Here is a 16,103-nt window from a genome sequence, read left to right as displayed (position 1 = left end):
ATTGTTCTGCAGAGTTGAGCCAATCAATGCATCTGGGGCCGTTTGGCGCAGTCTCTCCACAAAACAGTTTGCAGAGGATGGAATCTGGAGCCTGTGGAAAGGAAAATGGTCAAAAGCAAGGCATTGTAAACTGGGGAGAGCAGGGCAAAATTTTTTTGACAGTTTTCCACCAGAAAATGCTGGTTGAATAGATTCACAACATTCCATGAGCACAGGTCAATTCCATCCCATCCCAGGCTTCCGACCTTATGGGCTGTTGCGATGTCTTGCGGCCACGCTCGCCGGCTTGTGGCTTGCCCGGCCCCCAGGCTTGCAGAACCGATATGTTTTCAGCTGCAAGTTTGGGGGGATTCCATTTTTTTTTTCATGAAAACACAGAACATTTAAAAGAACAACTGCAACCAAACAAAACCTTTTTCAGTTTGTTACCATTTTTTGCAGGAATTAAAAAAGCCAATCGGTTCCAGCTCTCATCTGCATGTGGGCCTTGCAGCGAAGGTTCTCCTGGCTGCTGACTCGTAAGCTCCCTGCTGAGCTTTTGGACTGTGTGCTCTTATCCCCATTGCACAGAGGGGGAACGGAGGCACAGAGAGGCTGTGACTTGCCCAGGGTCACAGAGGAAGCCCATGTGGAGCAGGGAGTTGGACCCAGGTCTCCCAGCTCCTCAGCTAGTACTCTAACCACTGGACCACCCTTCCCCCAGCAAGGGCTGGAGCATTGTCCAGTACTGCCAGGGAGGACTTATTACTCATCTGCAGGCTCCCAGTGGGTGTAAACTATCTTCCTCCTGTCTCTGCCTGTCTTTAGCTACATTCTTTATAAGGCAAATACTGCTCCTTCCTCCACTCCCACGGAAGGCCCTGCTGCGACTGTGTGAATAGCCCAAGTACTTTAGGAGGACTTGAGAGGTGAGGCAGGGGAGTGGGGAGGGGGTGGCACTGGGGGGGCGGGAATCAATGATTACTCAGAGACGCAACTGTTGGCCCCCCTCACTGTGAAAATGGAGCAGAGGCCCCAGCAGTCCTGTGGCAGTCAGGGCTGTGGGTATCTCCACCTCTTCTCTACAGCCTGGGAAAGGCCCCTGATGACTCCCACACCAAGTCCCTGTGTTCTTGCTTGTCAAGAAGGACAAGATTTGCCCCTATACACGAGAGAGGGTTTTCTGACTGTGGCTTGCAGAGTGATAGCTGCTTTCCCCAGGACACATTAAACAGCACGGAGCCGTGTTGGTCCCAGGATATTAGAGAGACAAGGTGGGTGAGGTAATATCTTTTATTGGACCAAGACAAGCTTTCGAGCTCCACAGAGTTCTTCTTCGGGCTGCCTTCTTCAGCTTGTCTCTCTCACCAGCTGAAGTAGGTCCGGTGAAAGATATCATTCCTCCCCACCCCCCATCTTGCCGCATTAAAAAGCAAGCAGACTTCAGCAGCCCCCTTACCCGGCAGGGCTGTGGGGCAGTCATTACACCAAGGCGTATAGTTCCTGTCAGTGTAAAAACAATTCCTTCCATCCTGAAGTTGTGACTGTAACATCTGCAGAACGCTATTTGCATCAGGGAGCAATTCCCAGCAGGCCTGTTACTCAAGCCGAGCAAATTGTGGTCTGAGTGGAATTGGGAGCCTGCTCAGAGAGTAATGAAGTCTGCCGGAATGCGTGGGCGGGTGTTTGGTGCAGAGGGCCACAAGAGCTACAGCAAGGTAACTCTCCTGACACTGTGAATATGAAGAACCAATAAGCAAGAAGCAGAACATGAGCGAGGTGAATATGATCTCGGTTTGTTTCTGATATTATGGTGCACTTGCTACTCCAGGGTGTGTTTAGAGTTTCCATGGTGCTGAAGCAGGAAGCTCAATGTTTTGCCATCAGAGGGAGAATAATTGCTCTGCAGAAGAGACCGTGAAAAGGCCATCTGCATTCCCCTGCAGGTAGAGACTCACTGCCAGGTTTGAACACGCCCGTACCCGGGATCTACTCTTTTTAGGTTAAAGATGCATCACAGTGGATTTATATGATTAATTAATTAACGTCGTTGCCAAGATTTGTAACACCTCTTGATGCTATTTCTGTATTAACTATTTCAGGTATATTATGCAACCTACCCAGGAATCAGGGTATTAGAAAAAATGACATGGCAACTGTATAGCCAATATTAGGCATCATTGATTTCTTTAGCCTCAGAATTGTGCACACTGCTGAAAGCCTTTTGGCACATCCCATTTGTATTTGCAATTACTACCCTTGCGTGTACAAGGACCTAGCTAGACATCTAACTGCTCATTTGCCTGCACTCGGCCCACCATCTCTCACGCCATCACAGGAACGTCGAGTGCCAGTTAGGTACACACATTGTTATATACACAAATATGCACATGCAAGTCTGACTGCCTGGCCCTTCAAACATCAGTCCGAATAGCGACCTTTACATGAAGGGAACCCTTAGAATACATTTTAACAGTGTAGATCTATGGTGCATGTTTACAGGAATTTCTTCCTTTGTTTTGCTAGTTGTCATAAACACGTGGTTTGGGATAAGGGTTTCCTCTCTGACAGTTCACCGCCTCCCCTTATCTTGACACTGACTCTGCTCCCATACTTGTGCATCCTCCTATTATTGACTGGTTAGGACACGTCCTCTAATCCCCCACTGAAGTCCACATCAATGACTTCATCTCCTGTCACCTAGCCCATTCCAGTTCACTTCTCCAAGGTTTCCCCAGCTTCCAGACTTCACTGTGACAGATTGCCACTGCCCCAGTTCTCATGTGCAAAGAAGCAAGATCGGATGACTCCAACCTCCGCACCACACCACTGGCTTATCAGTCATTTCAGGAGCTTGCTTTCTTGATGAAGCTCTCCAGAGACTTACGTCAGCCTATCTCATGGACCTCCACCTGTCACCCCTTTTTCTAGCACTTATAATACCCAGCTCTTACATAGCACTTTTCATCAGTAGGCTTCAAGGCACTTCCAAATCTTCAATGTATTTATCCTCACAACAGCCCCATGAGGTAGGGAAGTGCTATTATCCCCATTTTAGAGATAGGGCACAGAGGAACAGAGAAGCTAAGTGACTTGCACAAAGTCTCACAAGAAGTTTGTGGCAGGGCAAGGAAATAAACCCAGCTCTCCTAACTGCTAGGTTAATGCCCTAACTGCTGAACTGTCATTCCCCTCTCAATCATTCTTCCAGCTGTTGGTATGAGAACCTTCCCCTCTGCTGCTTTCACCATCCAGAACACACCTCCAGTTCCTATCTCTTCAATTCTACAGCCAGCTACATTGTCCTTGCTGAGCACAGTATTCATGGAGTGGCACACAGAGAAAGGTAGTGCCTCATGTAGTCTCCAATCAGGGTTTTGAGGATGAGAACTATAATCTTAAATTGCATGTAAGCAATGAGGAATTAATGCAGTGTGCAGAATGTGAAAGTTGTGCTGAATTCTGCAAAGTCATAATGATGAATCTGTGCAAACATCAGCATATGCATAGCAACACAGCATGAAGTCAAGAATACATAGAGTTTCAATTCAAGATGCAGCAAAAGTAAACTCTTCTTTTTGAAGAACAAGGCTCTATTTTTAAACAAATATCTTCAGAAATATACGAAGATGTAAATTTAGAAGATGTATACAGCAGGAACAGGGCAGATGTGGGAACAGACCATGTATACGAGTGATAGCTCAACTGGGAATAAAAATAAGAACAAAGAAGAGATCTGAACAACAGAGATGCCCGCATTATAATACCACGAAGCCAAAACAGATTACAACACAACAAGAGTTTAGAATTACACTCGTAAATAAGAACCTAAGAATGGCCATACTGGGTCAGAACAATGGTCCATCTACCCCAGTATCCTGTCTTCTGACAGTGGCCAATGCCAGATGCTTCAAAGGGAGTGAACAGAACAGGGTATCATCAAGTGATCCAACTCCTCTCGTTTAGTCCCGGTATCTTGAGAATCAACACACAACAAGAAATGTCAGTAATGCTTTTTGGGACTGACATAGAAGCGGTCTGATATTTCACCTATCTTGGCAGCATTTTCAGCACAACACCTGAAACAAATTAAAGACCTTAAAGCCAGAATAGTGACAGCCAGACATGCCTATTTCAGAGTAACAGCCGTGTTAGTCTGTATTCGCAAAAAGAAAAGGAGTACTTGTGGCACCTTAGAGACTAACCAATTTATTTGAGCATAAGCTTTCGTGAGCTACAGGTCACTTCATCGGATGCATACTATGTAACTCTAAAGCCGATATGGAGAAACAGAAATCTTGTCCTCCAAACTAAACTTCAAATATTTAACACCCATTGTAAAGTCAGTTTTACTGAAACTTGAAGACTTATTAAGATCTTACTATCTAAACTCCAAGTTTTCATAAGCAGCTGCCTTAGACAATTCCTCAATATCAGATGGCCAGAAAAAAAATCACAAAGAACTCTGCAGAAGAGCAAAACAGAAACCAATAGGGCAGGAAATTACAGAACAAAAATTGAGATGGTTAGGGCATACATGGAGGAAAGACCTGATTAGCATAACAAGACAGACATTGGACTGGAACTCCTAGGGCAAAAAGCGACAAGGTAGACCAAGGATAACATGGAAACGCACAACAGAAACAGAACTGAAAGCTATCAAAAAGATATGGGTAGATAGCTAAGATTGCAGCAAAGAGGGAAGGTCCTATGTTCTGCATAGAATAGAGTCATAAATGAGAGAAAGTTCTTCAGAAATCTATGGGGAAATACAGAAAATTAGTGGGAAAGTTAATGGCTTTTGCTATAGCTGATCTCTCTTTTGTTCCATTTTTTAAAATCCCTTTCTGTTTAATGTGAAATAAAAGGGATTGTAGCTCTAATCTTCTTCTGGAGAAGTCTGTTTCATTAGCATATACAAACAATAGCGATCAACTGCATTCACTTTAAATGTGCAGCCATAAAGCAGCAGTCGGTGAGAAGAATCCCAGAGTCTCTATGCACATATTATCACGTCTAGCAATAATGTATCAGAGACTGGAGTGCAGAGGCGGAGGTGCAGTTCTTTGGGGATTTAACAAATCTTCAACAGGAAATCTGAGCATTAATGAGTATTTCTGCATTAACATGAAGATCTTTATAGACTGTGCTTTGTCTGCATCAGAGGATGTTTTCACTAAGGGCGCATCTTTAGAAGAAATATAAATAATAAGCATTCTTCCACAGATAAGCTGCAGCTGTACGTTTTCACAATCAGGTTTTCTTCCAGGTACTATTCCTGTGCCTTGGGGTTTTGGTTCACTGGAATACTGAGAACTCAGTATGGGGGAGAAGTTATTACCTTTTTCATGGATTCATAGATTTTTAAGACTAAAAGGGACCATTGGGACTATCTAGTCTGACCTCCTGAATAACACAGGCCAGAGAAGCTCACCCAGGAATTTCTTCATCAAGCCCATAATTTCTGGTGGATTTAGAGCATATCTTTTAAAAAGATAACCCGTCCTGCTTTAAAGACTTCAAGTGATGGAGAACCTATCACTTCCCCAGGCAAGTTGTTCCAGTGATTAAGTACCCTCACTGTTAAAAATTTCTACCATTTCTAGTTTTTAAGTTGTGGGTCTAGTGCTAGTGAGAGATGACAGACTGCAGCTTTGTGGGGGAAAATATTCCATTATCCACAGAGCAGAGACCACCTAAGAAGTGGAAGTTCCCCACCAGCATATCATCTAACCATGCCTTGACCCTGGCCTAAAGGGAGGACCATGAGGAATGAAAGTTCAGTCTAAGTCTAACTATTCTTTGTCCTTCCCACTTGGATTGCTAGTAAGTGACCTAATTTGTGCCATCTCAGGCAGGGAGAGCTCTTGGAATCATCACCAAATTCCATAGTACCAAATAAGGCAGTTGGTTTTATGGAAATGCCAGGAGATCAGATATCCGGGTGCTTAAAATGAAATACATTTTAGGGGGAAATACAAGTGTCGGGGTTTTTTTAATTTTATTTTTTTACACACTGACTTTCGTTCTTCTTTTAGAAAAAAAAACAAAAAAACAAAAACCGATACTGACATTTCCTTGGCTTGAGAAGAATATTGAACAGAGTGCTGATAGCAGACACGTTTCTTTATTGCATGTCTTACCAAATGATCCATCTTTCCCAGTTCCAAAGTATTAACATTCTTTCCTATAGCTAGACCAATTACAGTATGGCTACTTTTAACAACACAAGAGCCAGAAGTGATTGGGTATGACTAAATTTTAGTAGCTGGGATTATCTTGCTTCTGGAATGGCCATCTGGTTTTGTCTCTAATGACCAATCAGCAGTTGTGGACTCTTTCCCCAGTTGTACACTATGGGCCAGATCCCAGTCCATGAGATCCTTTCCATTGGCTCCAACAGGTTTTGGATCAGTCCCTTACTGATTAATTTAATGAACAGATACAGTTGAACTTGGGCTGTTAGCATCTAGCTGCCTATTTTCTATCATTTCTATTTTAGCTGTTTCGAAGTTGCCTTGCTTCAAGTGAAGTAACATAAAAAAAAACTCCCGTTGACTTCAGTGGGTGTTGGGATCAACCCCATCAATCTTACTGATTGGGATTGACCCATAAATGGCTACTACCCTTTAAATATTCTGGTAGTTCCACTGTGGCAACAACCAGGCAGTTCACAGAATTAAGCCATCACATTCCACATCATTCAAAAGTGCAGGACTTTATTTTCCTTTATTAAAGCACAAGTAACCATGTAGGAAATTGCCATTTACACTGCAATAGTCATAAGCTCAAATATACCACCACAACAATTTCAGAAGATAATTAAAGGGCTTGCATTTCAGTCAGCCATGATTCTTTACTTCCAGAGGCACAGTACAATAAAGCTTCTATTGTTGTTGCAGTTGTTCTTCTTATAACAAATTCCATTGAGCATAAATCAGAATGTATAACACACTCACGGCAAAGGCCACGAATTATCCAAAAGCTGAGTAGGCAGACACTTACCGAGTACATTGTTTCTGTAGGATTGTTGAGCATAGGTTAAGATAACAAAATCATTTATGTTTAAAAAATGCCACCCAACTTTTAATATATATATAAGTGTGCATGTGTCAAATGATTACTTCTCTGCATGCTTGATCTTTTACTATGGGTAATCATATCAGTCCTCATTGCTGTTGCAATTGTTTGGGGGGTAACTATCCATTGCAAAGTACTTACTGGGCCTGTCTTTTCCCCCCCTCAATTCTTAATAGAAAATATTAATTACAAAGTTTTCTACTATATCCCTTTAAATCCCATGACAAATGCTTGAGACTCCTTCTGGTTCCCAGACCATGTTCAATTTAGCATAGTTTACAAGTGGTCTGGTTCCTAGGTGTGTGATTTAGGATTTGTAATGGTTCTCCAAGCCTTGCCGAAAAAGAAAAACTTTACACAGAAATATAACATTGTGTTCTCATCCAGCATATATATAAAGAACAGTGCAGCATTAAAATGTCAGCATATCAACACATTAAAAATACATCATTTCGCAGAACAGAGCACAAGAAAATCTGTACAATCGCTATGAAGTGCAAGAATTGCTGCCTCCTTCAGTTGGAGCCTCCCGCCCCCAGCTCAAACTGGTTTTAAAAGTCCTGTTGCTTTCAGCCAGTCAGGAAACGTTTTTTTCCACTCTCTGCCGCTCCCAGTCTCCTGGTCTCTTGTGCTACAGAAAGAAAAGTTTCCATTTTCAGAGGCATCTCATGGAGGGAGGGTTGAGTGGTTTATTCTTCATAAACACGTTCATGTTTTAATGACACAACAGGGCAGATGGTTTCACTTGAGGTGACAAGTCTGCTGTGTCATAAAAGCGACGCACAGCTGTGTGGGGGTGCCCACTAGCCCAGAGCACTTGAGGAGGAAAAGGCTCCCTCCTCCAGAATTCTGTCAGCAACGCTTATCTGATTGTAGAACTGTTTGTCCATATTACAGGGACCAGAAGGGAGGATACCAGAGGAATTTGGAGTGTTTTCGGATGCCTTGCTGTTAAAATATCAGTACTTTCTTCAGGACAGCCATCATAACTAACTTGAAATGTATTTCCATATTAAGCCACTCCATTGATTTAACCTCATCTTGACTCCATTGGGAAATGCCTCTGAGAAATGTCTGGCAAGTTGAAATATTAATTATATATCTGTATAGATATGTGTGTATATATACATACACAAACACACATACACACACACACACACACACACAAAGTACAATCCATTGTTATAATGAAAATATAGAAAAAGCAATTTCAGCTCTTTCCTCTGAATTGACATTGGTTTCATTTGTCTTGCCTTCTACCCCTTCCAAGCTATTGTTTGTCATTTTTTACAATCCCTTCACACCCCTCCCGCCCTGCCGCCCACCTCTGCGGCACACGGTTTGATTTTAGTATGTTCCTTCACTGGAAGTTGTCCACTTCTCTTTAAGTGGCTTTGAGTTGAGATATCCAGCCATGCAGTGACGCTGTCCAGTCTTCTTTCTTTCCTGGCTGGAGTGTCTGCATTCCCCACACCCATCCCAGTCATAAGTAATTCTGGAAATGATCTTTGTTTTGTTTCACCGCTGTTCCTTGCTTTGGCATCAATGAAGCCTCATTTCAGAGAGATGCTACTGGCCTAAAATTCACACACAAGCACTCGGTAATCCATATTATTTGATGAGCCACTGAAATAACTCAACCAAGAAAAGTTATTAGCATTTTGTCTGCTTTCCAGCAGCAATGGCAAAATAAGCCTCAGGAGCAAAGTCTGAGTTTGACTCTTTAATTCCTGAATTCTTTATAACTGTAGGCAATGTGCATGACGTTAGTGGCTCCTAGGACTTAAAGGGGGGCTGAGTTAAAATATAGTACTTAACGGGGAGAGTGGTGTAATAAGAAAGGTGTCAAAATGGCTCACTTTTCTGCATGCTCTTGCAGTTCCTTTATTTGCCCCCTAGGTTTCCAGTCTCCAATTCTGGGTCCGAAAGCTCCTGCTAAAGAGCTGTTATCTGAGTTAGCTCTGAAGTGGGGGTCGTTGGGCTCTGCTGGCTGACAGCCACCATGGGAATTTCCATGCCTAGTCATGCTGGATTGTTAGTCCCCTCTGAGTTCTTGCAGGCATAAACCACATCTTTTGCAATGCTGCACATCCTGTTGGACATCTGGAGCTCTGTTCTGAAGGCGGTGGGGAAGCAGAACTTTCTGAAGCATGTCTTGAAGTTCTCATCCAAGAAAGCATAGAGAACAGGGTTCAAGCTGCTGTTGGCATATCCCAGTGCAGTACAGAAGCATGAGATGGCTAACTCGAGCTCGCTTTCAGCCTTTGCACCCAGGCACTGGACCAGCACGAAAATCTGAATGGGGGTCCAACAAATAATGAAGACAGCAACCACCACCAGGACCATTCGAGTGATGCGCCGCAGATTCCGATCCTTCTCCTTGGAGCCTGAGAGGACGCGGACATTCTTAAGACGCCGGATCATAAGGCTGTAGCAAATGGTGATGATCAACACAGGGATCATGAAGGAGAAGAGAAAGACACAAATCCCAAATACTGGATCCCAGTAATCCACAGGCTTAGGGAGCTTAATTAGACAATCAATCTCTGCAAAGAAAAGAAAAAGACAACAACTTGTATTGAGAACAACATGGTACCATCTGTAAATCCGATAATTCACTTGCAGTCACTTTTGTTGCTAATTTCATTTATTTTATTAATGCTCAATACAGTTCAGGGCCTCGTTGCACTAGGCTCTGTACAAACACAGAGCAGGAGTCAGCCCTGCCCCTAAGAGTTTACAATTTAAGCAGACAAAGGGTGGGAGGGAAAACAGAGGCACGGTGAAGTGATTTGCCCAAGGAGACATAGCAGCTCAGTTTCAGAGCTGGGAATAAAACCCAGGTCTCTGGAATCCCAGTCGAGGGACCTACCCTTTAAAGCATGGTGCTTTCTATGGGCAACTAGGCACAGAGAGATCGATAAGCAACTTGCCAAAGGTCAAACAGGAAGTTTTCACTCCTTCTCTCTTCCAGCACCCTTTTGTCTCACTGTAACTGTCTTTAAACTAGAAATATCAGTATTCCCAGAGAATGTTTTTGTTCAATATCTTCATTAATGATCTGGAGGATGGCGTGGACTGTACCCTCAGCAAGTTTGCAGATGACACTAAACTGGGAGGAGTTGTAGATACGCTGGAGGGTAGGGACAGGATTCAGAGGGACCTAGATAAATTAGAGGATTGGGCCAAAAGAAATCTGATGAGGTTCAACAAGGACAAGTGCAGAGTCCTGCACTTAGGACGGAAGAATCCAATGCACCGCTACAGACTAGGGACCGAATGGCTAGGCAGCAGTTCTGCAGAAAAGGACCTAGGGGTTATGGTGGATGAGAAGCTGGATATGAGTCAACAGTGTGCCCTTGTTGCCAAGGCGCCTAATGGCATTTTGGGATGTATAAGTAGGGGCATTGCCAGCAGATTGAGGGACATGATCGTTCCCCTCTTTTAACATTGGTGAGGCCTCATCTGGAGTATTGTGTCCAGTTTTGGGCCCCACACTTCAAGAAGGATGTGGAAAAATTGGAAAGAGTCCAGCGGAGGGCAACAAAAATGATTAGGGGACTGGAGCACATGTCTTATGAGGAGAGGCTGAGAGAACTGGGATTATTTAGTCTGCAGAAGAGAAGAATGAGGGGGGATTTGATAGCTGCTTTCAACTACCTGAAAGGGGGTTCCAAAGAGGATGGATCTAGACTGTTCTCAGTGGTAGCAGATGACAGAACAAGGAGTAATGGTCTCAAGTTACAGTGGGGGAGGTTTAGGTTGGATATTTGGACTAGATGACCTCCTGAGGTCCCTTCGGACCCGGATATTCTGTGATTCTATGATTCTAATGTAAAGGCACTCCAAGTGTAATTCATTAACAAAGCCATGTCTAAAGGATGATACCCTTTGGGCTAAAACTTTCCTTGTCACACTGAGAATAAATGCACATGTAGGTGATACAACTGCTGCTGTCTCAAAGGAGCTTTAAAAAAAAAAGAGATGTCATGTTAAGGAAGAGACCCTTTCACCAAATTTGTGAAAGCATAAGGACAGCTAACAGCTCTAGGCATCTTGCCTTAGCATTCAGCTTCCCATGTAGCCACAAATTAGGACAAGTGCTTAGGAAGAATTTTAGAAAGTATGTTGATGAAATGCAGAGACACAACTTGGGAGAGATAATATGTTTTATTGGATCAACGTGTGCTGGTGTGAGGGACAAGCTTTTGAGCTACACAGAGCTCTTCTTCAGGTCTGGGACAGGTAGTGAGAGCGTCACAGCTAAATAAAAGATTGACCCGATAGTTTAGCATAAGTACTGAACACATATTCGAAAGGGACCATTCAAGATCATGAAATGTGTCAGGTTTAATTGACCAGAAGTTCATGAAATATGATTCATTGCGTTTTATGGCACCACAGATACAGTCTCTTCCTCCTCCTCAATTCCAAAAATTGTGCTGATCATTTGAGTTGCATGCTAAGGATGGTATTAAAGTGAAAATTACAACCCCAGAAGCCCAAGATTTACCCACCTCATTTCAAGCTGGGCAAGCAGTCAGGAAAGGTCATTGGTCCCTTGAGGCTTGTGGGCAAGTGGAAAGAACGGGCTGAAGATAATGGTCTTTTCATCATTCTCAGCCTACTTGAAACGAGAATCGGCAAAGGCCGGAGCAATGATTTTATTTTATTTTTTAATTAATTATTTATTTGTTTAGAAAAAATAGTCTGGGTGCCAAGATAAGGATTAGCTTCCCTGGCTCAGTAATTGTTATGGTTTCAACAGTGTGGACATGGCAACTGCTGGCTGCAGAGATTTTAAAGAGTGATAGTGTAACCCAGACGCCTCCTGGCTGTGGTGTTCTACCCCATCTAGTAGCACACAGAGAGGTCCCAGGTTCGATCCCGCCCACCAATGACCGGGGTCTGCCGGCGTTACAATAGCTTCTGTGAATACTGACTATCAATGTCGGTGGGCTCTGAAGGGATCCTGCATCCAGCCCCCTTCAGTTAGAAACGTAGTGGCTGTGATAGAAAGCCTTTCAGGGAAAGAGGGGTTAAGTTGTGGGAAACCAAGAGGATTTTCAGAATTTCCAGGAACGGAAAGATTCTAAGGAAATGGGCTAGGAAGACAGCGGTAAAGGTGTTACATTTCTGACTCTCACCCGGCAGCGATTGCTTTGAGATTGTCATTACATTTTTTGATTGGTCAGGATCCACCAGCTGAGCTGCCAGACAATTACTTCCACCATGATGTATCCGTCCATACTAAAGGATCACAATGAACACTCTTTTTTTAAAGGACCCTCTGTAAGATTGTACGAGGGACTCTTGCATGCAGGAGGGTGGATAACAGATGCATATGTAACATTAGGGAAATCAAGTCTCATGCTTCAGATTGTAAACTGAGTGCCACTGGGGTAGGAAAGGATTATTTTCCCCAATCACCTGCAGCATTGCTCTCATCACCAGAGGATAAAAGCCTACTACAGCTACTAGCTAATGGAACTAGTACTTTATCTCAAGTAATATTTTGTATTGTGGCGATGAAGATTGTGGTTCAAAACATAACTCTTGCCCAGGAGGGAAGGGCTGTTACAGTACCAGACTTAATGAGCTAGAGACTGTGGGACCCTGTGCACCTATTACATGGTTGCAGAGTCCTAGTTTGGAGAATATCCCGTTAGTTCACTTTTACTGACCATTATTTTCATTCTCTGCTGACCCCATCACCATAGCTGGGATACCGAAGACTGAAGCCAGGGCCCAGATGCAGATGTTGACCACTTTGGCCTTGTGGGGGGTACGGATATCCAGCGCTTTGATGGGGTGACAGATGGCGATGTAACGATCCACGCTCATCATGGTCAGGGTGAAAGTGCTGGTGAACATGTTGTAGTAATCAATGGAGATGGCGATCTTGCAGAGGATGTTTCCAAATGGCCAGAACCCTAGGAACGTGTCCGTACCCTGGAAGGGTAAGGTTATCAGACACAGGGTATCGGCCAGGGCGAGATTGAAGATGTAAATGTTTGTGGCTGTCTTCATCTTGGTGAATCTAAAACAAAGGAGAGATCGATATACAGATTTCCACTTGATTTCCAGCCCCACTGCTTATGATAGGACTAGCATCGGCAATGAGTTACACTTATTCCAGAAGGAACACAAGACCATTTACAAATTGTGACCCGGATCGTGCAATCAAATCCACATAGGCAGAGCCCTGTGCCTGTGTGGATTCCCGCTGGTATCAATGGGACTGTCCATCCAGATCCATTCAGGATCAAGACTTATACCTAAAACCTCCTTCCCAATGCCCAGCCCAAATAACCCAGCAGGAGACACCTCTCTTCCTCCCAAAGGTTTGCTGGCTTCTCCCAAGCACAGTGTTGATTAACACACTTCTAGATTTTTAAATTCCAATGCAACACCAGATCGGAAGGAGAGGACTTAAGCCCCTGCCATGTTTGCAAGCCACAGATGTCAGTGCTCTAGTGCAAGAGAACCAGAAGATAAAACTGACCCATCTATTTTCATTGTCTCCCCAGGCTAATTGTAGTGCAAAATATAAACGGCATAAATGGTCAAAAGCAAATGATATTTTTAAAAATCTATTTTCCGAATCTAAGGTATTATTATTAAAAGGAGTGAAGAAATGTGCTTTTGGGGGGATTGATCCTGTTCCATTGAAGGCAATGCCCAAATTCCCATTAACTTCATGGACAGCCAGATCAGGTCTAAAAATGTTTTAACCTGGGCATCCCACATTTTGGGTTCAACATCTCCATTTTAAATCTCTATTTTCAAATGTATAATTTCTCTGTAAAAATGCACTCAGGGCTGAAATAACAGTGAATCACAACTAGCTAAGGACTTGGAAAAATCAGTGGTTTAACAGAAAAGGCTTTCCAATGAAGGTACAGTAAACTGTGCTTATCATGTTTGTGGATACTTTGAGGGCAATCTCTTAAGACAGAAGGTTGCCCATTAAGCGGCATCCTCTGTACAGGGGCTTCTAATTCCTTCAGCAGTTTTAGGCTCGTTGCAGGTTTCATTAGAGATCTCCAAACACTCCATTCAATGCAAAGCAAATATGAATGATAATAGCTCAAAATACTGCTTACTTGTGGACTAATAACCTACAAATCCCCAGCTTGGCCTAAGTGTGGTCTGTGGACAGTTTGTTACCAAACGCAAACATCAAATTGTCAGATGCTGGCTTTATGTTTGCATTTGCTACTAATCAGTGTCAAATCATATTTATGACTATAGAGGACTTTTTAAAGCAGACGATGTTCTGGAAATAAACCTCTTTCATCTGTTGGCATTTAAATCTTGACAGAGAGATTAAAAATAAAATAAAAACCTTGGCAGCCTCTTCTAGAAAGGGAAGAACATGAATATGTGGCGAATTTTAGAAATCAGCGCTGCTAATTCTTGTGAGCATTCTTTGTGCTCAGTATTTATAGCATTGTATTTATTAAAAAATGTTGTGGAAATCAGAAATCACCAAGCCTACAGCTGACTATCCACTCTAACCACGAGGGATTGGGGGAGCCAGAGGTCTCAGAATGGACAAAAGCCAGGACTTTAAAGCAAGGATGCTGGAGCCTTTCTAGAATTGGGGGGCAAGGGCAAGGCCAAAGTGACCCCTCTCTCTCCTCAATTGGCTGCTCTGGTAGTGAGCCAGCTGCCCTCTTTCCTGGTGCCACAGCAGCCCCTGTTGGGCAAAAGATATAATTGCAGCACCTCCCCAGCAGAATTTGTTAATCTGCTGGGGGGGTGGGAGGAATCTACGGGGGACATGACTTCTGCGCTTATGTTTCTTTTGTTAAAAAGTGGGGGCACCTGGCCTTCCCAGTTCTGGTGCTTGTGCTTTTAAGGTCCCAGAAAGCCTTATAGGATTTCCCAGGACAGCTACCTAAAAAAGGGGACAATCCTGGGAAAACTGGGACAGGTAACAGCCCTAATAGAAATTGATTTCTTCTTTTTGTTTTGGAGCATGTTTAGATCTGACTCTGACACCGATGAAAAGTTTAGCAGTTCTTCAAACTAGAGGCAGTGCAAAGCAGCTGAAAGTAAATAGTGGTAACAGTGGTAAGGCTCAAGGGTGTTTAGACTTTTCACTGATTGCAAGCACAAACAGCTGTAGACAGTGAGTGAACTGAGAACTAATCGGCTCAGGTGTGAACCACAAGTTCCCACTGGACCAGTAACATTTCCTTAAGCCTGGAAATCATCTGTATGTGATGCAGAAATATGAAAGGGCTTGGGAACCATGAACCAACAACTGCTGGTGACCTGTCTCGTTTTGCTCCCTTGGAAAGTAAGTGTAGGTGGCACTTTTTAATCATTGTTTTCTCAGGCTGGTTGAAAAAACAGTAAACATGTCTTGAAATGGTTTTGAAAATTGAAACGTTGCACCCAGCTCTATTCATGTTTAGTGCTGGTGACAGGTGCTGGAATAACAGCTGTATATAAGGAGAGCTATTAAAGAGTAAGTGCTGTAATTTTGGGGAGGATAAGCTGTGTTTTTTCATATATAACTACAGGTTGACTCCCTCTGCATTGCACAAGACGTAACCTTAACTATGGGGCTGCAAATGGCACCTCCATAATTAGCTACAGGGGCAGTGAAAGCACTTTTCCTGTAGAACGTCAGCTGCAGCCTAAAGCACCTTGAGTTCTGGAGCACAATGGAACTTTCTTCCACATCTGTGCAGGAAACAGAGCTTTCTTGGAGGCTTGTCCGAGCCTATGGAACAAACTCCCAGAGGAACCAAGGACCGTCACAAACGTCACAATGCCACTCACAAGGCAAGGCATATTTCTCTGACCTGCCTTCTCTCATGTAGACATGGAGCACCATGGACATACAAAGAAAAAAAGACAAATAGCCTACCATAACACTACGCTGCTCTCATGAACCATGCGTGACAGATGTTAGTTGTGTCACTTATGCACTACTGGAAAACTATCAGATGCTATGTTGATGAGGGTGATAAAAGAATGCATGTAGAACAGAATTTGAAGCTAGAAGTCAAATACTTTGCATGGTATTT

General features: G+C 43.4%; 1 protein-coding gene across 2 annotated transcripts in view; it reads right to left on the bottom strand.

Annotated features, from left to right (window-relative positions):
* Window positions 1-6,696: 6,696 nt before the first annotated feature.
* OPRL1 (opioid related nociceptin receptor 1) overlaps window positions 6,697-16,103 on the bottom strand; it is a 36,080-nt gene continuing 26,673 nt past the window's right edge. For both annotated transcript variants that reach the window (XM_084646146.1, XM_084646147.1), the window contains 2 exons: window positions 12,744-13,099; window positions 6,697-9,605 (listed from right to left, as the gene is read on the bottom strand). In XM_084646146.1, coding sequence (XP_084502272.1) covers window positions 9,082-9,605; window positions 12,744-13,099 — 880 coding nt within the window. In that variant the 3' untranslated portion in view covers window positions 6,697-9,081. The remainder of the gene's footprint in view (window positions 9,606-12,743; window positions 13,100-16,103) is intronic.

This window comes from Lepidochelys olivacea, assembly GCF_965140295.1.
Source record: "Lepidochelys olivacea isolate rLepOli2 genome assembly, chromosome: 13".
Classification (NCBI taxonomy): domain Eukaryota; kingdom Metazoa; phylum Chordata; order Testudines; family Cheloniidae; genus Lepidochelys; species Lepidochelys olivacea.
Note: the sequence above shows the minus strand (reverse complement) of the source record. Positions and strands in the feature narration are given on the sequence as shown.